This window comes from Thunnus maccoyii, chromosome 2 (genome assembly GCF_910596095.1).
Source record: "Thunnus maccoyii chromosome 2, fThuMac1.1, whole genome shotgun sequence".
NCBI classification, from domain to species: Eukaryota; Metazoa; Chordata; class Actinopteri; order Scombriformes; family Scombridae; genus Thunnus; species Thunnus maccoyii.
The window spans coordinates 6,289,807-6,315,326 of NC_056534.1; the positions used below are offsets into that span (position 1 = coordinate 6,289,807).

Below are 25,520 nucleotides of genomic sequence, written 5' to 3' on the forward strand. Positions count from 1 at the left end.
GACAAAAATAAAATAAAACAAAGCTAAACATAAGAACAGGAGAAGGAGTTCAATCAACTTTTAAAAAATCAATAAACTAAATGGAAAAGGAAGTCAAATCAAAATAACCTGTTTACAATATCTCCACTCTTCATATAACATACAGTAATAAGTACTAAAGCATGGTCACTGTGAGTCCGCCCACAGGATGGCAGCATATTAGCGACGTAGCTGTGTATCATCTCCCAGATATAAAAGAAGAAGAAGAAAACTGGCTAATTGACCAGCTAATTTTAGCTAATTGACCTGATATGTATGCTAATTTTATAGACTTCACTTGACTTGACTAAGTTTAAGGGCTCTCAAACCGTCATTCTATTAGAGCCACTCAAAAAATAGAGATCTGTGGAGAGACAGCAGATAGAATATCAGCTTCTCCTCTCCTTTTCCTCTTGTCTCCTCAACCCAGTGTATGTACTGTACATGTGTATAAGCTGAACAGATTTAAAAACATCCCCACAAAGATGAGTTTGGAGCAGCATCTTTTCACGCAGAGCTCATATCAGTCTGAACGCCACCATCTACACACATACTGCTTATTTGTTAAGTGAGTAACTGGAGACTGTGCACTACAGGGCCTGATAATTGGGCTGAAGGCAGGTTATGTTCAGCAGCAGAAGTTACACTTTACAAACAGTGTAAAATATCTACATAGGAAGTTTTTCACCAATATAACAAGGAAACTTATAAAATCTCAGCTAAAATGCTGTTTTACCTCAACGTCTACTCTTAAATGTTCCCGTATGTTCTGGTGCACCGTTTCCACCACTGCGTGCACCACAAGTAAGTGTCTGCCAGCAAGCATGTGCAGCGTAGTTCACCGTTGTCTTGTTAGTGTGTACTCCTCAGACCGACCTGTCTGATCCTCTCACATCAACCAGCAGCCTCTTATCCCACACACACACACACACACACACACAGAGAGGCCGTCCTCCGGCCATAGTGTCAATGTCAACGTTGCATCTGGTAAACACGACAATAGACATGTTCTCCCACACACACACACACACACACGCAGACATACACACATATACGAGCTAACAGGATAATGACTGGCCAATTAGGCACAGGCTTGATCTGTCTGGATGTATCCAGTCATCTTAGCCCCTCCAGCAGCCATTACTCAGGCATGGACACACACACACACACACACACATATACACACACACACACCACAGCATATACAAACACACTTGACTGGATGGAGCGCTGTGAAAAGCTGGCTGCACCACCAGGCGACCTCTGTGAGTCAGCCCGTGTGTTTCACTGTGTGTGTGTGTGTGTTTAGGAATTTTATGTTCATGTTCAGCCGTGATAAACTCACTCTTTTCAAGTTAAAATATAAAACACGTCAGTCATCGCCGCTCTTCTGTTCGCTAGCGCGGTGCGTTCACATCTTCAGCTCTCTCGCGTTGCCTTTGTTTGAGCTTGAAAAATTCTATATTTAGGAACTTCCAGTGACTTAATGGCCACGTAGAGCTGTGACACACATATAAAGGGACAACAGGAGCTTACATACCAGTGTGAAATCAAAGTCAACTGAAGTTCAAGCAGAGTTAATTGGATTTACAGAGACATTTAAACAAACATATGAGCCACAATGTGATTTACAGGAAAACGATAGAAAAAACACACAAACACAAAGAAAAACAGAGTATTTTTAACTATTTATTTATCACCATTTTTGAATTCCAAATGGACTTTTGAGGACCAAGAAAATACCAAACAACTTACTGAATGTGATTTTGTCATAACTTCTATATCAAGGGGCATGGGTCATTTTTTGCCTTTATTGTATTGTCACAGTTGTAGAGAGTTGTACAGAGAGACTACAGAGAGACAGTTATGTGGTATGTTGCTGAAAGATCCCCTCAAGACATGTTTTAAGACATATAAAATAATTTTGAATAATAATTTGTGCCTGATATGGTTTGTCCATAAAAAAAGTTCCACATCACACTTGTATAAGTTGCATGATTGGCTGCAAATTAGTTGTCATGTCACAAATCACACTCGTAGGTACACGCCTTCAACTCAGATTTAAAGGGAGCACAGAGAAACTTTCCTCCTTCAGCAGATTTATTGGACAGTGTCACACGGAGAGAGAAGGAAAGAGGTCACAAAAGTTCTGGCACCGGTCCACCAGAATTACATAACGCAGGAATATTGTTAAATATGTTGAGAAATTTTGACCAGCAGTGGATCGCTCTGTCCAGTGTGAATGATTGTAATGTACACGTGCTGTAAATGAGGTGTGTGTGTGTGTGTGTGTGTGTTTGCTGCCTGTTGGTGATGATGTTGGCCTTAACTCCAGCTGTACTCCGTTTGAATGGATGATCCTCACCACCATCATTGCAAACTGCATCGTCCTGGCTCTGGAACAGCACCTTCCCGATGGAGACAAGACACCTCTGTCGGAACGACTGGTAGCACACACACACACACACACACACACACACACACACACACACACACCCACACACCCACGCACACACAAATGCACTATATGCACAAATATGCAGTGCATAAGCTGAGTGTTTACAGATAGAAATATACAAACACAGAAAGAAACACATTTTATACAAACAAAGAACACTCACAAGCAGAACTATATTCTCACTGTGATTCATATGATATCACCTACACACGTTATATTCTATCTAAAGTGACGGCTCTATTTTTTATCACAATATTATAAATTATCATAAAATAGTTTTGGTATATTTGATTAGGACTGATTAGGATTAAGACATTTTAGTGAAGATGCTTTTTTATCCAAATAAGTAATTGTGAGAACTGTGTACACTTATCTCATTAAAATAACGTCCACATGAGCACAAAATGACTGACAATCTTCCCCACACTGACCCTCTATTCCTCACCTACTTTCTTTTTCTCTTCTTCTTCTCATTCTTCTTCCTTCTCATCCTTCTCTCCTGTTTCCTTTCCATCCTCCTGTCTCTCCTCTCCTGTTTCCTCCCTCCCCTGCAGGAGGAGACGGAGCCCTACTTCATAGCCATCTTCTGTTTTGAGTCGGGGATAAAGATCCTGGCTCTGGGTTTTGCGTTACATAAGGGCTCCTACCTGAGGAACGGCTGGAACGTCATGGACTTTGTGGTCGTGCTCACCGGGTGAGTCCAGTAACATCTCTTACAACCTTACAACTTATTTTAGCTTCTTTTTTTTGTGTAATACTTTTCTTAAATGTTTCTATTAATTAATTGTTATTTTTCTTTTCTTGACTCTTTTATTTGTGTTTTTTTTTTGTTATTGTCCACATGGTACCTAATGTGTACCCTGCACTTCATAGTAAAAGGTGTAGGATGTGTTTACATGGCTACCTGTTTCCCTTTAACCCTGGGTTACTTGGGGCAATCAGGTTCTGGGAGTTTGTTTTACCTTTTCTCCAGATTGAATAATTAAAATAATCCATCACACAACTCTACACAACTGTTACTCTGCAGAGTTACCTCCCTCTTTCTGGATCTTCATCATGCAAACACACAAAAAAAAGTTCAACAAACCTAGTTAAGGGTTTATAGGTTTGCCAGGTTTCTCTTCATTTTTTACCCTGATGGAGGAAACTATATGTCTATTTTCAGACATTTTTGAAATCAGGTTTCTGCCAAAAGCACACATTTATGTGTCCACTGAGTGAAAGCATCACTGCTGATATGAGGAAGCAAAAACCTCTCATGCTCCATCACTGGACGAACCTCCAGGACGACTGTTCACTCTATTTAATGCTTGTGTGTATGAGTGAGTGTGTGTGTGTGTGTGTGTGTGTGTGTGCTTTGGGTGTATTTTCACGTTTTTTAAGGGATTGACTGATCTGTCTTTATTTATATTACAAAGAAATATTAAATATCCATCGTAATCTACTGTATACTTGTATTCTCTAATTCACCTATTGATAGGGTTTTTGTTTTTTTCTCTTCTTATAAAAAATATTTGGGATCTATTTCCTTTATTAAACAAGTTCAGATAAAAAAAATAGCATTTTCAGTGCACAGTGGCCTGTTTTCTGGAAACTCTACTAGACAGAGTCATCTGAAATAGAATGTGTGGGAACATACAATCTGGGAAAACAAAAATCTGGCATTTTTTGTAAGAAATAAAAAAAAATCTGCATAGACAGGAAATAATGAGTATTATCTACTCGCTTATTACTTAATTTTGAGTCTGGTGTGTGTAGACAGGTGGCGTGAGTGTGTGTGTGAGTGTGTGTGTTTTTTTTTTTTGTTGTGTGATCTAAATATGGCTGCCTGAGCGAGAAAGGAGGAGAGAGGGGGATGGGTGGAGATGGTAACGAGATAGAGTGTTTGTCAAGGGAGAAAGCCTGGAAAACAAACAGACATACTGTATATTTACAACACACACACACACACACACACACACACACACACACACACACACACACACACCAAAGTGTAAAGATAACAGATCTCAATTTCTACATTTAATCTTACTCTGAATCTGTGTGTGTGTGTGTGTGTGTGTGTGTGTGTGTGTGTGTGTGTGCATCGTATCGTAGCAGGACTTCCTCTCTTTTCTCTTTCTCTAAAACACACTCACACAGACACAGCAGAGGTCTGGTTTGACAAGGTGTGCGTGTGTGATCAGGGGCCACTCCCCCTCAGTCGCTATCCTCCTTTAATGAGGACACAAACATATACACACATACACACACAGACACACACTCAGAGGCTGGATCAGAGCAGCACTGCAGGGAGCAGCAACCAGGGCAAAGTGAAATGTCACTTCTCCGAGAGATGGGGGAGCGGGTTTGTTGTTATGGCAATAGCTGAGAAGGTGGTAGCCGAGTTTCCTCCTTCCCTCTCTCTTCCTCTCTTTCTCTCTCCATTTAATTAAAATATACTTTATTAGGATGATATGTGAAATCACTACACTACCAATACCAGATTACAACAGCAGATATGACACATATTTATCACCGCTGATGTGTTTTCAGCCCCATTCTCGAACTCCTTTAGCTCCTTCATCTTGTCATTCATGATCGCAAGATGTCGTAGAAGCAAGCAAGAGGGAAATGTAGCCAGTCCTCGCTACAGGTGTGTTAACATGTAGCGATGTCTTCATCACCTTTACTTTGTTGTGCGACAGGAAATGCCCGTGAGATGCTCAGAATGCAGCAACTTGTGAGAAACTTGTTGGCTAGAACAGAGACTGTCTAGCCAACAAGTCCAAATGCAGACCTCCTTGGTCCCTAGAAGAGAGGCTGAGCTTGAACGGTCATTCCTTACCTCAGAAATAGTCATTTGACAATTTCTTGTCTCACTCGATTTGTTCCTGAGCTTTCAGCTTTCACATGAGGCTGAAAGCTCCCACAGAAACATAATAAGGAGACTTTGAGTTAATCGTTGTTTGTCAAACTCTCTGAATGTAGTGAAATCTTGTTCTTTGAGGGAAAAAAGACCACTGAAGGTAGTGACGCGCCTCACTCTTGGGGACCCACCGCTCACCCCATGACCTGGGGTCCCCAGGAGGGGCACCTGCAGTTTTCAGCTTTCTTGCATCCAAAGGTGGAAATAAGGTGAAAGGTATTATTATAAAGAATACCTTACTAATAATGGATATTAATAAATAGCTAATAGTGAGGTTGGGGAGAAATAATAGAGAGAGTCATAAGAAGTACAGACTATAGAAAGAGCTGCGTAGAGTTATTGGTATTGGTAGCTATTGTAACTTTTTTCTTAATTTTTTAGTATGTAGCTAGCTCTTATCTGTTTTCTCACTTTCCCTGCTCTGTGGCCACTAACCTCACCTTCATAGCCACAAACTATGAAGCTACATAATGTCAAGTCACACACACAGCAAGAGGTATCTGGCCCCAAAAACCCACTCCCTGAGAAGCGACTTTCAGGAAAGCACACATACAAGTATCAGCAGCATAGACTGATGATGCATAACATATTCTAAATAAATATCCTTTTGGAATTTTTGATTTGGGGGAAACTTGATCTGATTAAATGTTATCATGAATATGAGCAGACATTTTATGTGTGTGCAGGTACCTAGATAGTTTCTTTGGTAGGTAGGTGTGCAGATAGATAGATAGACATCTACAGGAACAAAGTGATAGATTGCGCTCTCCACCACCATCATCTTAACTCCAAAAGGTCTTCATCCTTCCAGTAGAGTTACAGAAACTTGTAGATTCTATGTGAAGGAATTGAAGCTGTTCATGATGCTACAACACCTTATTAAAAGCATCAGGCTTGAAACCACATCCCTCAACATCTTTCTGACATCGGATTTGAGAGGATTGTGTCCGACAAATTTCTGTAACTTTCCCCCTTCCATCGTGATAAAACGACTCCTCATATGAACCCCTGCCATAACACACTTTATGTGGGCTTCTCCTTTAATTTGTCACAGATCTGTAGATGGATCAATAGATAGATAGCGTGGTATGGATACACAGATACAATAAATAGACAGAGAGATGAAGCCTCCCCTTGCCAAAGCAGCAGTAGAGTAGAGCTGTACTACTGCAGCTAGATAACAGAGGGTGGAAAAAGGAGGAGGAGGTGGAAGAAGTAGAGGACACGTGACGATGTCTCTCCGTTCCCCTGGGCTCTGGATAACAGGACAGAGAAAGAGAGAGAGAGAGAGAGAATACAAGATGGGTTTGGCCGTTAAAGAAGGCATGAGAGGCTCGAAGAGCACGGAGGAGATAGAGGTAGAGGAGGAAGACCACAGGAAGGAGGGAAGAGTGATGGGTGGTGGGGTACGGGGGTGGTGAGAGGGATGTATGGAGAATGAGAGAGAGAGAGAGAGAGGTTTGGAGGAAGGATGGGAGGAGGAGGGAAGGCAAAGATGGAGACGGAAGAAGGGGGGGGAGGGGAGAGAGAGGGGAAATGAGAAAGAGCAAACGCCGAGAGGAGCACGCTCAGAGAGGGAATGAGTGTGTGTGTGTGTGTGTGTGTGTGCGTGTGTGTGAGCGCTGCAGTAACCTGCTTTTCCCTGCTCCCTATGATCAATCACTCAGTACAGCCTACATATATAATACACTCTGCTGTTATCTTATGGTGCATACACATACTCACATAATGTATTTCTGTATTCACACACAGTGGAAGTGTACACGCAATTACCATGCTTGGCCTATATTGCCAACTATAGTCATAATTCAAGTCTTCATGTATATTAATATAGAACATTTTTAATTGAATGCAAGGTCTTGGTATGGATGCGTGCAGCAAGAAGCTAGCATATATTTACTATGTTTTCTTGGTGTGTGTGTGTGTGTGTTTGTTCGTGTATTCCTATCGATGTGAGGATCAATTTAAGACCTTGAGAGTGAAGATCTGTTGGGAAGTTAAGACATTTTGGCCGTTCCTCAGTTCTTCAGAAGGACTTTTTGAGGGTTAAGACTTGGCTTTAGGGTTGCATCTGATCTTCTGCAGTATATGAAAACTCTCTGATTGGCTTGTTCTGAATGTACCCAAATTTAAAACTGAGCTTCTTGCAAGGAGAACTTGGCTTATTTCCCTGATGATTGTATTCAAATGTTTTAATTTATTGTTTCAGTTGCAGTTTTCTTAAGTTTTAGTCTTTGAATGTTTTTTTGCTTTTTTAGTAATATGTATGCTTTCAGTGTCTTGTGTACACAGAGCACCAATGTAAAAGAGAGTAAACTATTCTCACTGGACCATCCTTGTATAAGTTGAATGAATGAATGGAAAGGTTATAAAAAGAGGATTCAGGTTAAGGTGAAGGTGAAGATTTCGACTCAGCATGCAGATGTGGTGGTAAATATTTGCTTTAGGAGCAGGGGAATGAGTTATGTTAACGAAGGTCCTCACCAGTGTTGGGCAGTAACGCATTACTGCATCAGTGTCTCGATCTGCCATCTCCAACTATAGACTTCACATTGAGATTACATATGTAGACGTAAAGTAGCTCTTCTAAACTCTGAGAATTAAAAAATATATAACAACAGTTTTGTGTCCCCTTTATAATGTAGGTCTATTGAATGTGGAAAATGCTTTCTGTGCAGCAGGGGATTTTCTAAACCTTTTCTGTTGTAGTACCACAGTTTTCCACTTGGACAAATTAGCAGAAAAGCTGACTCTGCTGCTGCATGCCTAGCTGTATTGACACAACCATGACCACATGACAACAATTTCTCTTTGAGGTACTATATTTTTTTAAAAATGGCTGGATTTTCATGGGATTTCATGAAAACATTGAAACATTGAGGTTTAAAGGTATTTTGGGGCATTCAAAGCCGTTATTAGAGACAGTAGAGAGATAACAAGAAAGGGGGAGGAGATGAAGGTGAAACACAAGTCCTCAGTTGGACCCAAACTAGGGAAGTCGTGGAATTATATTATGATTATAATGATTCTATGACTTTTCTTCTAGCGCCACCCTCAAGACAAAGTTAACATTTTTTATTATTGGTATAATGGCCAATGCTGTTTAGCCCCATGTTGTGTAATAAACATTGCAGCCTCTAGGAGCCGCTAGCAGCGCTTGAGACTTAAGTTAGATTTTTAGTGTTAATAGTGTCAGTCTCACTTTTTCTCGCTTGGATTCTAGGAGAGTGTGTGCTTGTGCTGTGCAAGTTGTGACTGAGAAAGCTTCTGTCACGGTGTTGTGAAGTGTGCATATGTGTGTGTGCATGTGCATACATGTGTGCTGACTTCGTTCTTGGCAGGCACACTGGAGAGAGAGATACTTGATGAGGACAAGAATTAATGAGAGGGGGGAAAAAGAGGAGAGGGGACTCACACACACACACACACAGTGACTAGTGTATTTAGTATTCAGGGATGGCAGTCCATTGATTTTCAGTGCTGTGCTGTGACGTCACACAGTAATCTAATCATTTGCAGTAGACTTTGGGCCAGTCAGTCAATGAGAGGACACCATATACGCCCCTACAACTCTCCTAATGAAGGTTCAGATAGACAGTATTCAAAAATAGACCTCTCTAATTCTCTAAAGTGTCTGTAAAAATGTAGTTTGCTCTGTCTCGGAAGGCAGCTGTGGTCAGCTTAAATGTTGTCTACCCCGTCGAAATCAGCACACTTTTTTTAATGAATTGCTTCGTTAATTTAAATGTAGCCCAGGTGTGCACAGTCAGCTTTATAATCTAGGAAAACATAAACCAAAATAGAATACGAAATAAAAGTACATATTGAATCAAAAAAATGCTCTGGACATCCTGAAGTTTAAGTTTGAATTTAAATAAATATCTGCTCAGTCAGTACATAAATGACACAAGACTGTGTATGCGGTCAGTGACAAGCCTTCACAAACCTGGATTCATATTTTTTCAGTTCTATTCATTTATGAAGCTGATTTCCATTATTTTATATATTTTCATACACAATGGGGCATTGTACAAAAAGAACATGAACATATATCATGTCCTGGCTGCCTGGATTGGGAAATAGAGTCACAATGGGATAAAAAAAAAAATTGTATTATGTATAGTTTGACATAGAGTTGAAGTTGCATGAAGTGGAATGGAACTAAAATATCATAGTTATTTGGCAATGAAAATATATAAACTCAGGGGCACCGATGGACAACTGGCCTATATAGGGCATCAAGATGGACAGAAACAGCCCTACTGTCAAAACATAATCCAACTATATATGTAAATGAATAAGAGAGAGAAGGGACAAACTCTTCAGGTGAGAAAGAAAATACTCGAGGGGCTTAGAAAAACAGGGGGAAAAAGATGCAATACTGAGTCACTGGTGTATCTGGCAGAAATACTAAATGACATCAGAAGTCAACATGAGGAAACAGGAACCTCTGACTCACCACGGGGGACAACTCACAACTGAGGTTTGCGTCAGAAACAGGGCAGATGAGATAAAACAGGTCTTCATAAAGATATTTATTCAGCTGTATCGACTCAGGCCTTCAGATGGAAAAAAATAGTGTAACATAAAACAAATCACGGTTGTTGAGCCTCTGACTGAGTGAAACCTCAGTTAACTTTGCTGTGAATCAGGTCACGTTCCAACACCAAATGAAAATGTACTCAAACATTGGGAATTGGTAGTGTACACACAGGTGTTACAGTAAGTACAGTTGCTCCTCTGAGAGAATAATGTATGAACATAGAGAGAGGAAATGAAGTCCAGCAAGGGGGGGAAAAAATGAGGTCACAGAGGGAGAGAGAGGGAGGGAGAGAGAGAGAAGAGTACCTGACTGAAAATTGTCCCTTTGCCATCACTTCAATTATCATTATTGCTCTGCAGTCATTTACAGGCTCATCACTCTCCTATACGTTCCTCTATACCCTCCAACTCTGTACCCTGCAGGCCTGCCGCTGCTGCATACGAACACACACACTCATGTGAAGGGTAGAAGGCTTCACAAACGTTGTCCTGATGTACTAAAGTAATTGACAACGTGGAGGTGAGCGCTAATGGGTTGCCGTTTCCTCCTTTTGAGTGAATTAGTTTCTACATCAGGACACCAGAAAGTGAATTATCGACCTTAAACAACTGGTTAGTTTGGGTTAGTTTCACCAGTCACAGTTCAGTAATGCAGTATGCAAACATAAGAAAAAGGTTGAGTTAGAGAAAAACTATTGAAAGTGATCAGCTAACTGTTTTAAATCAATAACTGTGACATTAAATGGGTGGCATGTCCTTTGAACAAAATCATTTTTGTTAAAAGCCTGCTTCAGTGTGTGGTGCTTTGTGCACACCCACACACCCTTGTGAACAAAAATAGAGTTACAGACACAAACACACACCGACACACACACACAATGTGAGGACAGTGGGGGGGGGGGTAAAGTTAGGTTCTTCATCACACCCACAGTGTTGTCTAGCATCTGTCCTGTTGAAGTGTTCTTTAGCAAGACACTTAATCCCTACTGGCTCCATCCGGCTACCGTCTCTGTTGCTCTCTACCTGTTTCTGACCTCTGACCTCTCTGACGGTAAACTGCCAAATGTGTTTTTAACATATATCATAGTCATCTCAGCAGAAGTCAGTACACATGGTTTAACGCTTTCCTGTTCCTGACTGGGAAGTGATCATTTTATCACTGATACATTCGATCGATTTAGGGCGTTTTCAAACCTATAGTTTGTTTTCTGTGGTCCAAATCAATGAATGAGTTGGTTAACTTGTTTCAGTTTCTTTTCACACAAAAAACATTCAAGCAAACCAAAATGCATCACTAAAACCCACGTGAAAACGTTCATTCCACTCAGTGGTTCATTGTGAGAACACACAAAGAAGGTCCAGAAAAAGGTCCTCTGGCCAAAAGCTTCTCCATTGTGCTAGTCCAGGTCAGACCTTGATGGAATATTGCTAGCTGCTAACTCATCTGCATCCCAGTATGCAAAGCAAACCTGGCTACAGGAGCTGTTCAGCTCAAACTTGCAGAGTTCGCCTAGTAGCAGGGTCGTATAGAGGTCAGATCATGTTCCCAGCACCCTCAAAGGGTCTTGGTGCAGTTGTTTTGTCCACACCTGAGTCCGACTGCTGTGTTCAGATCTTCCCAAACAGATGACACCAAAACGGAAAATGAGAGAGTCCAATTCAACTGGACTAACCAAGGCCTGTTTAAAAAAAACCTTAGACTTTAGCTTTCGATCAGGTAAGCACCATTCATTTTGAATGTGTGCTTAAGTTACATTTTTTGCCACTCCACAAGAAACTGAAAAACACATAACTAGCTTCAATTCAACAACAATCAGTTGCCTATTCACTAGGAGTGTAATGATTAACTGATATGTATTAGAAGTCAGAAATACAATATTGATACACAACCACAGATCCAAACCAGATCCTGTGTGAAATGTGCCACTAACATGTGTTTGTACTCTGTAGTTGTGAGATATTTGACTGTCTTCACCAGCTAGTCACTAACTTTGTCTACATGCAGTGGTTTTATTGGAAATTGGGGTTGACACGAAGGGAATTTGCATGCGGTATATCCGAAATAATGAGCTAAATGAGGCCAAAAGGCTTGGTAGATCTGCAGAGTTGGGTAATCATTCTCTTTTAGATTCTTCAGTATGAATGATGCCTTTCACCTTACAAATTTCACATCAGTTTTTGACGTGAAAATGTTGATTAGTGCATCTTTTACAAGTTAGAGTTTTCAACCCTACAGTTGACATCACAACAGCAGCTGTCAGGGAATTTGTTTCCCAAAACAAGCTGTAAAGCCTCTTATGAAGTATCACAGGAAGACACACATACCGCACACACCAGGACATGTCACTAGCACACAAGCACCTACCAACACATTGAGAGGAAAGATACACACACAAACAAGGATACAGAGGTCCAGACGTTGTGCCCTTGTGAGGTCCGAGAGTCATGCTGGCAGGAGACGGGGGGACAGGTGGGCCAATCAGCTGGCCCAGCAGAGAGAGACAGAGAGAGAGAAAGAGTGAAAGGTGAATGGAAAAACTGGAGGAAGATTATAGAGACAGGATAGAGTGACGTTGGTGAGCAGGAGAGAGGAAACGGTGTATGAACAGAGTGGAGATATAATTAAGGGACATCTGGATGGATGTGGGGATGAATCAGGAATGACAGACAGCTAATTTATGCAAGAAGCAGATCAAAGGTTACTCGTTTGATCTTCAACACTAGCTGAGACAGATTACACTTTCCACGCTGTTACCACCGTCAAAATGCTCTTGAGCAAGGCCCTTTTTGCGTCAAACTGTTCCTGTCCAACATCAAATTTAAAAGAACAAATGTCCTCAACAACTAATTCACAGAAAAAGAAATGACTGTCCACTGATCTTGACACAGTTTTAATGCATTATTACTTTAAAACCTGCCATCAAGGTGCTTTTGTTCAAAAAAAAAGGGTGTTTGCCGATAAGCATGCCCACTCAGCAAACCTTCCCATGGATAAATAAAGGTTAATAAAACATATATGTGATTAAAGGGCGGATGGACATGACAGAGCTGAAGGAGAAGGGAGGAGAGTAAAGGAACAAAAGATCAGACATATTGGCCTCCTTCTTTTCTCTTCATTCTCCGCTCACCTGATCAAACATGAAGCCAAACTCGAGGAGGGCACAAGCACTGAGAGATAGAGAGAGAGAGAGAGAAGGCAAAGAAAGAAAGGAATGAAGGGAAAGGACTGGAGATGGTGGGAAGAAGCAGAGTTTGGGGTGGGGGTTGGAGGTAGAGAGTCCATCAGCTGAGTGTTAGCACTCTGCTGAGATCAGCAATAATGCGAGAGCGAGAAAATGAAGAGAGGGAACGGAAGAGGAAGGAGGAGATGAGGATGGAGAGTGTGGTCAGAACGAGAGTGCTTCCATCCCGCCTCTGCCAATGAAAGACTTCAGCAACAAGCGGACGGAAAGAGAGATGAAGATAAAAAGAGACGTTTGGATGCAGAGACAAAAGAAAATGGTGTCTTTGATGAAGTGTGAGGTAGGGGCCTGATGACATAATGACATATGATCTCCCCTCATTCACCATCATACCCTTCCCCCAATAACTCCCCTCTATGCCTAACAAATGGACTCTCCCAATAAGGGAAAGCGATTGGTGCGTACCACCTTGGTGGCGGAGGTCGGGGGTGAGCGGTGACATAACAGTCATAAAGTGCTGCTTAATGTCCCATATCTATAGGGGGAGCAGAGCTGGTGTGAAAGGTTTTGAGAGCAAAATCATTTTTGTTTTCTCGCCTTACCAGGAAGGGTTTACTGTTCATTTATTCAGCTCCACACACATTTGAAGCTGGGACACAGTTACGTTTTGCCCTGGGGTCTCTTAGCAGGTTAATCTGGTCATGGCCAGGACGGATATTATTACTGTACTCAGCTACTTTTTAAAGGCCCAAATACCAGAGAAACATTATAATTTTGCTGTAATGTCCCCCAGTTAGGCAGATTTTCTGGTTTTTTACTTTGCATGGACCTCTTTTCACTCATAAGACAATCTGTGAAAGAGTTACAGCAAAGATGCCACATTGTCCCTTTCACTTTGATCAAATGAAATCAACACAAAATTCAGTTTTTTTTACAATCTATGTCTTGATTTCATAGTGTTTGACGTTTTTCCTGTTGGTTTTGTTGATTCATTGTGGCTTCAGACCAGTGGCTTTAGATTGGGCTACATCAGCACAACCTAACTCTATTATCAACTCTGTTATTTCAAACCTGCGTTGTTTCGTCCAGTTGGATGCGACTCTGGTTCATTTTCCCCTTCGGTAAGATTTTGTTTGGGCAGATGTGAACACAGCAAACGTACTCAAGTTCCAAATCAAACAACTGCACTGAAACCTTCTATAGATCGTGTTTTTTTTCCAACATGCATGGGGCAGTTTGTTCATGCCTTACATTATGTTTGAACATGTTAAAAACCCTTAACTGTGCACCGTGTCACACTGGAACATTGTCCGTCACGTGTGTGTGTGTGTGTGTCTGTGTCTGTGTGTGTTTGTGTGTGAGGGGTGTGAGGGCTCAGTGGGAGACACTAAGGGGACAGGAGCTCACACTGTGATGACACATGGCACTCCTACACTATTTCCACACAATACACACATAAACCATACACTCATACGCTGACACATACACAACCACACACACACACACACACACAGCTCATGCGCCTGTCACTAGCTGGAGTTGGTCACACTCTCTTGCATGTTGTGAGTATGTGTTTGTACTATTTTTTGCCAAAGAAGCCTCACTGTGGTAGCATGATTACACACAACACGTTATTACATAATACACACAGGCACATGTATGTTATCAACCGGGGACCGCAAGAATTGTTTGAAACATAAAAAAAGGCTCAGTTTTCCTTTACTTTCCAGTAACACACATCTAACAAAGCTGTTTACATCAAAAACTTCTGCTCACTGCAATCCCACCCTTTTCTCACAGTGAATGAAATGCAGCAACCGCTCAGAATAGTCCCACATTCAGTAATGAAACAAGGCCCGCCATGGCTTGTATCACACACTCAATGAAACAATGGAAACACAGTTATAATTAAATATAATATAATTTAAGTATGATATGGCCTGATGACATACGATAGACTTAATGTTGCAGTAGTGATGTCAACCAGTGAAATCTGACTCTGAACAATAAATGAAAATCTATGCCGTGGGTATCTATGGCTGGACGACTTCAGTCTTCGGTCTAGACCTCTGAACTATCAGACGTCAATACGAAGGGTTAACAATTCAGAAATATAACTAGGAGCCATGCTCTGCCATCCCTTAAAGGTGAATAGAAAAATTTTTAAATCCACAAAACAAAAATGTGTAAAAATGCTAATAGTTCACTATTTTCCTTGCTGCATATCCTCCATTACAGGCATTACTGTCTAATGATTTTACAAGGTCTATATAGAATCAGACACTTATATTTGATGTACGTGTTTGTGAGTGTATGTGTACATGTTGTAAAACACAACAATTTTAGTGTTCAACACACCAGCAGCAGCAGCAGCAGAGAAATTGGGTCATCCATACTACCTGGGCTGCGCTGCATTCGTCGCTGTCATCAAATCGTACTGTGTGTGTGCAGATTGAGCACACACACACACATATATTTGATGTGAGTGTATCTGTGTTTGTAGCTGGAAAAGGATGCACTTGCGCTCGTTTGGTCAGTGTGTGTGTGTGTGTGTGTGTGTGTGTGTGTGTGTGTGTGTGTGTGTGTGTCTGCATCCAAGGGAAGTTATGCACATGTGTGTGTACATGTGTGCACAATGCACAGGAGTTGCACAGGAGATGCTGTTAGAACAGGGTGTGAGGGGGTAAGTAAGGATAGTGTGTGTGTGTATGTGTGTGTGTGTGTGTGTGTGTGTGTGTGTTTGTGGGTGGGTGGGTGGGTGGTTGTGTGGGCGGGTGGGGGATGCGGGGGTGTGGAAGGGTTGAAAATCAATCGCTAGGAGACCCACTTCCCATCCCCGTTGCTGCGGCAATGCCGAGATTCCATCAATGAGCCAGAGCTGTGTTGCCCTGGCAACGCTTATGAATGAGAGCAGGTCGGTAACCGTGGAGACTCGGCGAAGAGAGGAATCGCCGGTTGCCATGGCAATACCATGTGAACGGGGAGAGACCAGGCAAAGTTAGGGTGGCGAGTGACCTCCAAGATCTTCATCAACAGGGCCATCAGTCATCATCATCATCATTGTCATCATCATCACAGTCTTTGTTCTTCTCTGTTGCAAAAATTTTCTGTGTTGATATTTTGAAACATAGTTTACAGGGTTTTCTTCTTAACAACAGTGGTGAACTGCAAGGAAATTTGGGGATTTGAGGGAGTTATAGTGTATAACAAAATCAATGAACGTGACTTTAACAAGCAATATAATTAAAAAATAAACTAGCACTAGAAAAAGAGAGTATGTTTAATTTAGTATGTAATGCTATCACTGATTGATTTAATTGAATCAATTGAATTCATCTCCACCTCATTCATTAAGTTACTTGAAAAATGTAATAATTTACACATTAATGCTGTATAGCCTTTTACTCATGGATGTATTACATCCACAATATTACTCCTTTAAAAAGTAATCGTATTGTTTTACTAAGTTTTCGAGTGTGACGTCTTCTTCACCTCATTTTGGTGCGCCAATCCGTAATGGGCTCATTACGGCACCCTGAGGCCAAAGGGCGGAAAACTGGGTGTTTTTCTCCCCAGCTGCCACAAGGGGCAGAAATGAGCCAATAAACTTGGACAAGCAACACAAAGGTGATATTTATGCTTTATCAGAAGTGTTTTTAAACATATATTTTTAGGTTTTACAAGAATAAAGACTTTAAAAAAAAAAAAAAAATTATCCCGTTAAAGAGCAGCAGACAGCCACTTCCTGTAGCTTTAGCTTTTAGCCAAATGGGGCCACTCTTCATTAAGCTAACGGTAAGATAGCAAACAAGTGACCCCAAACTGTTGAAGTAACGGAGCATTACTGGGATTAGCTAGTAACTGTAATGTAGCATTAATGATTGATTTTCAATCAGTAATCCCTTAAAGTACCTCTACTTGTTACTGAAAAAACAAATAATCTACTGCAATGCGGTACAAAGTAAGTTATTAATACCAACACTGATTAGCAGACAGTATTGTGCGTTATCGCTTAATTGTTATGTAACGCACAGTACTATGGTGAGTGGATAGTGCCACGATTACCTACCGAAGGACACTGTTGTGTAACATTTATGTGAGAAAAGAGGATCTGTGCGCCGTCGCCAGTGTAACTTACTGACAATGTCCTCATGTTACATGCGTTTAGTGTCTCTTTCATGTTCATGGGAAATAAAAAATAAAAGCAATATAATAAATACATTTAAGCAAACTTTACACACATGATACTAACTGTATTGATGTCATTTACTCTTACGTTAACGATTAACTTGATAGTTACTGCATTAAAACTGTTTTTGGGTTGTTGGTAAGTGAAATAACATATAAAACATATACAGAATTGCCTGAATCATAACTCATCCCATCTTACAACAGCACCACATAGTCTACATGAGAACATACATCTTAAAAATGCTGGCGATGTCCATGTCTGATGGTAACCAGGCGATGTACATGGAGATCACGTGTGAATTGCGTAGTTTTAAATCGATGTACCTAGTTTAAACATATATCAATTTATGATTAAGCTGCTGCCGGTAGACGTTCCAACCATTCACTCGCACTAATGTCACCGCTGATCTCTTCAATCTCATTCAAAACTCCACACAGTCTGGCAGTGACAAAGGGTAGACCGCTCCTTCTCCTTCTCCTGGTCATCCTTAAATTGGCACTATCCACTCGCCATACAGTATATCATTGCAAAAAAAGAGAGCTCCTCTGTGGCAACACAGAAAAAGTGAACACACTGTTAGCACAGTTTAAACAGTATGTGTCTGTGTGTGTGTGTGTGTTCACGTTTTACAGGTTGATTGTTAGGTGTTTCCCAGCAGTGAGAGCCACTGTCATCACTGTCCAAACACCTTCTCCCTCCACACTTTCTCTCTGGAGTCTCTCCCTCTCTCTCTCTGTCTGTCTGCCTCTCTCTTTCTCTCTCTGTCAGCGATTGAATCTCACACTTTTGACACACAGGACCATCACTCAGTTTCAATCTGCTCACTCTTTCTCTCACTCTGTGTCTCTGTGGGGAAGTTGCATCTCTTCCCATCCCCAGTCTGTATGTCATCAGGGACGCCCTATCTCTATTGTTTAATGTAATAAGGACAAATCTCCCATATGATCTTGAATTTCTGTCATTTAAAGGGATGATTTGGTAAGTTTTGAACATAGTGTTTAGGGTGAACTGTGGCTGAAGGACAGAGCGAAATTGTAGGAGGCAGTTCAGTACAAGAATTAGCATTTGAACAGAAAATTACAGGTGAACAGTGGCAAAAAGTAGCCCTGTCCTTTTATTCAGATGGCAGGTGTATGTATTTTATACCATAAATACAAATATATGGATGTAGATACAAATACATATCTCCAGACAAGACTTATGTTGAACTGGGTACCTGATTAATGGTTTTATAGCTGTGTAAATATAAAACACTAATAAACAATTTGAATGTCAGAGAGGTTATAGTGAAGATATAGTTTCACAATAATAATGTTACTCATAGTAACTGATGAAGTTTTCAAATAAGATGATGTGAAGAAACAGGTAGTTATAACATTAACAACATTATAGCTAATGTAAATGCTAATACTAATGAAGCTATCTTCGTTGTTAGCATCATACCTCTTTATTCCACATAGCCTGTGGTTTAACCTTCATGGCTCATTTTTCTGCCACTGCTCATCATTCAGTGTTAATGAAGAATCACTGCGCCATATGTTTTCAGTGTCTTTGTACAAAAGTGACATGGTGGCCATAATTAACCAGATTACATCTTTTCTTTTCCCATCATTAAAGGTTAAAGTTTTTCTTCAGCGTAGACACAAAGCCGTCATTATGTCTTTATGGTTTGAGAGTAACAGCTTTTCTTGCCTCATTTTCAGGACGGGTTGTTATACAGTAAATGCAGTCACCTTTTACACCCATTAAACGATCAGCTTTAAAACCTGATCGTTGTCGTGACTGTCGTGAGTTTATTTAAGGTCACTGATACTGTGGTAAAAATTTGGCATTTCAAGCTTATGCATTTGTTTGTAAATGCAGGTACTTCGACACTATTGGAAGATTAAAGCAAAGGTCATGATGATAAAAGTCAAATTTATAAATTAGACTAATAATAATCATAACAGTAATCATAAATCATTCCATATCCTCATTTACCCTCTTTCTCTTGCGCCTGCCATCATTTTCTCCTCTGCTCCTTTCCGTTTTCTTCCTCTCTACCTCATACCTGTTCCTCCCTCACACTCATGTTGTTGTTGTTCCACTGTTTCCCTCTCTCCTACACTCCCCCCCACGCACCTCCCCCCTTGCATCTCATCCCATCCCCATCACAACCGACAGCACAGTCGCTGGTCCCTCTACTGGCCGCCCTGATGCACTGTGGGCAGGTTCTGCCGTTGCTAGGGGTGACTGCATCCTGGAGGTTTGGGTTGTCTGGCAGAAGCGGACGGTTGCTGTCTCGCACGGATGACTATCGAAGCTCTGCGTTCGCCCTCCGATGAGATGTACGGGAGAAAAAAGAGATGCAGTGAAATGGGACAAGAATAAAGAAAGAAAGAGGAGAGAGAATGAAAGACAAAGAGAGAGAGAGAGAGAAAGGCAGAAAAGTGAGAATTTAGACTCTAGATATCAAAAACAAACCCTTGCTTCATCCTCATCCATGCATGAGTCCAGCGCTCTGAACAGTAAAGATTTATCTGAATAAAAGAGTAGCAGTTGGAGCAACAGAATACAGAACATAAAATTACATTTTTAAAACACAATCACAGTTTATTAAATTATGAATAAACATAACAGCAAAACTATGGAGTGTGGTTGTAAATCCTGAGATAAAAATGAGACATTATGCTCAAAAAGTTACATAATATCAGTGTGTACGCAATGTGTGAGAAGAAAAATGAGAATGTGAACAAAATGAATATGTGATATCAACTTATAAATACAAAATGTACAGAAAATGTGTGCCACAGGTTGTAAAACAGCAACAATACTAAGGTTACATATGTTCTAAATCACACTTCAGAGTATACCTATAGATCATATGCAGTTTTAGTGATGTGCCCTGTTGTGTGCTCTCATTTACAAAGAGAACATCTCAGACAATAATCTAAATACGTGTCTTGTTGCATCTCGGACCTCAGGCTGTTTGCTTATTTTGCTGAGGTCCAGTGTTTTCAGGTCTGCAGCAGCATGGCCTTTAGCTGTGGCAGTTAAAAAGCCATTGAGGGAATGAGGGGCTTGGCTGCCAGTACTGTGTCTGTTAATAAATGACCTCTTACTGGAATTAGCAACCAACCTGGAGAGAAGAAGGAAGGGGGGGGGGGGGGGGGGGGGGGGGGGGGGGTGAGGAGGAAGAAGGATGGTACAGGAAGAGAGATGAAGGGAGGAAGAAAATTTAGCCAAATTTGGTTTCTGTGCACCTCTCGCCATTCTTCCAATTAGCTTGAATCTCTCCGTTTCTTGTCTATTCTCTTGGCTTCTCTCTTCTGAGTTTAAGGTGGTCGATCATCGTGCGTCTTTCATTTTCTGTGGTGCAAATCCTCAGCGCACGACTCGTACAGCGTTATCAGGAATAAGTGATATAGTTACTAAGCTGTTTGTGCCTCATTTCCGATGCATTCTGGTCCGGGAGATGTGCATGTTAATTATCAAATGTGTAGAAGTTTGCGTTAGCAGGTGCACCTCGCTCCTAAATGCAGATGCATTTGAAGGAGTATTGCACAAAATTAGGGGGAGATCTGATAAGTGTGACTGACTGACTGAGATTTGTCGAAGTTCGCAAATTTGCATTTGAGTGTCGAGAAAACTTCCCTGTGTTTTTATGATTACTGTGTTATTAGTTCACACACCCTAACTTAGTTTACCCAACATTTAATTCACAGAATAGAGTGAACCTGTCACTGTTGGTTTACATAAATCTGTACGATACACATTAACTGGACACATTAAAGCACATAGAATCAAATTAAAATATAAAAAACTGGCTAAGTGGACTGATGTGAAGTTGCAGTTAGAGTGTCCTGTTACTAAGCACAGTGGCAGTCTTTTCTCAGCGCAGAAAGTGAACAATTGTGTGAAAGTGCATTCTTGGAAAAAGCTGGACAAAATAACTTTAAGTCAAGGTCCACGTACGAGCATTTTCCAGTGCTTTCAACCACATCTCCCGACCTTCAAACTGAGGCGACTCAGTTCATCATGTGACGTAATTATGGAAATTTATTGCATGGTAACATATAATATGAGGGGAGATTGTAACCCCTGTGAATTTAAGTTAAGATATTTATTCTTTCTTTGTTCCTCTTGTAGCTGTCAACACACTAAACTGCTGAGTGCAAAAATGAAAACTCTTGTGAGAAATATACAAGCATATATTTTATTATCAATGATTGTTTTGTCTTCTAATGATGTCTGGCTGGAGGTCAAAGTCTGCCCACGTATTGCGCTCCTCCCCTACCCTCCCCTCTCTCTCTCCACCTCCTCAGAGCATCCCCGTTCTACGCCCCCGCACTTCCCCCCCTCCCCCTCCTGTTGGACAGACCCTGCCTTCCGCCCCCATACAAGACAGAGCATGGAATTTTCCAATCTGTCTCCGGCTGACTTTACACCAGAGCTTCACACACACAGACACATACAAAGCCATCAGAACAGGAGGTGTGTCTCTGAAGCCAAGTCATGACAGAGACTGGGATTGTAGCAGTAGTGAGTGGCAAAAGCCAACATGCTGTTTAGTGACTCAATCAATCATTCACATACACAAACATAGTTTTAAGGTTTACATATAGTAACATTTTTTATGTTAATTTGTCCTGAATTATTAATTTTATAGTTTTAAATTGGACATCCTTGGATTTTATGTACAATGATCTGATTGGTGAAGCTGTGCACATGCTGTAGACCTTGCAGCTGTACAATCATGCTCCAGGTTTCATCTTTGACACAAAATTGTTGTGACTGACAGATAGCAAGCCATTTCATCATTGTTAGTTCACTGATTGGTGCAACATGGATCTCTCAGAGTAGTGAAAACTGTGCAAAGGTACCTGCTCAAGTGGTTTGGGTGTGGTCACATTAAACAAGTCAATGTCAGTAACAGCAATATTGTGTTGAAGCAGTGTGGTACATATTAATTCTGCAGCTGTAGTAATTATTTTTTTTGCATTCCCTGTCAAACTGACTTTGTTTTCTGTTTTTTTTCACTTCTCTCTCTGTCTCTCGCTGTCTCTGCAGTATTTTGTCGTCAGTGGGGTCTCAGCTTGACCTGAGGACTCTACGAGCTGTCAGAGTGCTTCGACCACTAAAACTGGTGTCTGGGATTCCCAGTAAGTGCAGCACTGTGTGTTTCCTTGTGCGCACACTGGCTTGTTTATTGTAGCTAACTACAGTTGCTTCAATACAAATTCCTTCACATAGCACTGTATACTCTTTGCTTTTTTTGTCTCCAACTGCTATTAGTATCAAAAATATCACTTGAAAACAACAAGTAGCCAATTTGACAAACCAGTGCATTTATTTACTACTATGATAGAAATGGTGACAAATATTGCTTTGTTGATGCAAACTGTTGGCTGCCACTTTGGCAACATTGCCAGTTGCCAAATCAATAAGGAGCTGGAGTTACTATATGTATCTAAATACCTCAACATGTTCAATGCACTGGCAGGGAATCAGCAACCTCAACACAATGCACAGTAACACAGCTGTTAATACAGTCTACTCCACTACTGTTCTTTTTATTCGACACTCATGTACACTGTACCAAGAATCAAGTCCTTCCTCTCAGTAATTGTTTTGCACCGTGTCCTCCAGGCCTGCAGGTGGTGCTCAAGTCCATTATGAAGGCTATGATCCCCCTGCTGCAGATTGGCCTGCTGCTGTTCGTGGCCATCCTCATGTTCGCCATCATCGGCCTGGAGTTCTACATGGGAAAGTTCCACAGAACCTGTTACGATAAAAACACAGGTATACAAAAGTGGCAGTTGTGTACAATCAGCTCACATTGGTGTTAAGTGAGTCACTGGTGGCTATGCCTTACAGGGATTTTATTTGAGAAAACCTCATGTGAATTCAAACATTAAAGAAAATAATACAAATATTCTCTTAGAGCTAGTACTTAGGGACTTCTGGTTAGTGTGTCTACATTCAAATTCACTATTACAATGTGCCTTTACTGGATACTATATTGCAAACAGCAAACAGCCGACCTTTGACTTGTCAAAGCAGGAAAAGCACAAGTGTATTAGTTGTTTAATGAGACAAAATATCCACTGTGAGAAGAGTCTGTCAGTTTCTTTACGCTACAGGTCTCGTGAGCAGATAACACACGATTGTTAAGAGTTTTCTTTCAGATCCAAAAATAAATCTGGTTTGTTATTTTGCTGTAATGGTGGATCTTTCTGTGCTTCTCTTTCTGATCAGGAGAGACAGTGGATGAATTGCCATGTGGCGATGAGTTGCCGTCCCGGTTGTGTCCTAACGGCACGGAGTGTAAAAGCGGCTGGCTAGGACCCAACTACGGCATCACCCAGTTCGACAACATCCTGTTCGCCGTGCTCACCGTCTTCCAGTGCATCACCATGGAGGGATGGACAGACATGCTCTACTACGTAAGATGTTGACCCCAACATATAGATATTTTTTCCTCTGTAAACCAGAAACAGACAGATATTTCAGGGTGCTGTTGTAGGTTTAGACATCTCCCATCACCCCAAATTTAGTCAAACTTGCCTCATCAAGTGATCTGTGCTTGAAATCTGCAATGTTTTTTCTGTTCTCTATGATGTGTATTAGGTTTGTACTGTACTGTATGTGTTTTAGCACAGTGAAGGACTCGCGGGGGTGGATGGGTGTGGAGGTTGGTGATTGGCTTGAATTTCATTCAGTTAAATGAGGCATTAAGTAGTTTGAGATTTGATTCAAAACACCATTTTATTTGTCCGAAAGCCCATTTTCCACCCCTCTCTCTCTCTCTCTCTCTCTGTCTTTATCATTCTCTGTTTGACTTCATTTATCCATCTTCTCATCTGTCCTTTTTCTTGCCTTCGGAGTCGCTCTCCTTCTCTCTCTCCGCCTCCTTTCTCTTCCTCTCTCTATTCTGGTCCGTCTCGCTCTATATTTAACATCTTTTCTGATGGATGGAGGCTGACTTCCACACTCACACAGGCAGTCAGGAGGAAACCAATGAAAGTTTAATAGAGAACGGGCTGCCTGCGCTGTACCATGCAGTATAAAACCCAACACATGCACGCAGCACTCCAGCTGTAGATAATAATCAGCTGATAGTTCCATTAAAGCGTTACACGGGTCACAGAAACACAATCTCCTCCAGTAACCCAATTTCTCTGATTGTCAGTTGGGTTTGTTTAGTGAAAGAGGGATGTGACACAGTGTCAGACAATTTTGTTGCTGCTGACGTGCTCACCAGACACCTCAGAGCAATCGATGTCTGTGAAAGCAGGAGATGCTTTACTGTAACACCGCGCTAGCGCACCATCTCTGCACCCCCTTGTCAGGCTTTAAGGTAGAAAATGGGTCAGTTCTGAGCCAGCATATATGCATACTTTAGCTCCTCTTAGTATTTGTGCAGTGCAGGAAAAGTTGCTTCGGTTAGTTAGTCGTACTTTTACTTGCCAAGCAGTTGGATCGAGATTAAGATCTTTTTTTCAAACAGTCATGCAATAAAAAAATCATATGAAAGGTTTAGTTTGCACAACACTAACACACTACCTAAAACTGATTACATATTTAATTCAATTTAAACTTCAGATTGAGATTTATTTTCCAGCAGAGACCTGAGAACAAGAAACATTCGCAATGAATCAACAGAAACATCACAACGAAGGCCAGTCAACCACAATCAAGAAATAATTAATAAGAAGTTACAAGAGTCATAAAGAACATCAGATAATACAGTTTTAAAATCTACAAGGAGACAGAAAGAATCTAGTTTGAGGGCAGTTTGCAGTTTTTTAGTACCTGAAATTAGTTCAGCCCAGATTCATGGCTATATCATGTATTATGGTTACAAGACTGAAATGTGAGAAGAGATGTGAGGTAGTTTGGAAGCTTAAACAGTAGAGCTCTATAGATGAATATCATGAGATGGTTATATCTTCTTGTCTGAGAGGATAAAACTACTTCTTTGCAAAGAAATCCAGTCATAGAGTGCAGAGTGGCAGTCAATCAAAGAATCAACCCTCAGTAAAGCTATTTTGGACTGGTAGGAAGAAGTAATCTGTGCAGCAGATAAAGATTTACGTCAAACACAGTTGAGGATATCTGGCATGTGACACTGAGTGATGTAAAAAAAGAAAAACAGATAAAAACTGTAACATATTTATCGCATATTGAAGGGTAAAGTGCGCAATAAGAGCGAAATGTTCAACCCCTTAGTGCTACATA

At 41.0% G+C, this 25,520-nt stretch overlaps 1 protein-coding gene across 1 annotated transcript in view; it reads left to right on the forward strand.

Moving 5' to 3' along the window:
- The first annotated feature begins 2,364 nt into the window (after positions 1-2,364).
- cacna1ab (calcium channel, voltage-dependent, P/Q type, alpha 1A subunit, b) overlaps positions 2,365-25,520 on the forward strand; it is a 100,060-nt gene continuing 76,904 nt past the window's right edge. Inside the window, exons 1-5 of the mRNA XM_042399849.1 lie at positions 2,365-2,465; positions 3,031-3,170; positions 22,350-22,441; positions 22,929-23,081; positions 23,538-23,725. Of these exons, the coding sequence (XP_042255783.1) occupies positions 2,373-2,465; positions 3,031-3,170; positions 22,350-22,441; positions 22,929-23,081; positions 23,538-23,725 (666 nt within the window). The 5' untranslated portion in view covers positions 2,365-2,372. The remainder of the gene's footprint in view (positions 2,466-3,030; positions 3,171-22,349; positions 22,442-22,928; positions 23,082-23,537; positions 23,726-25,520) is intronic.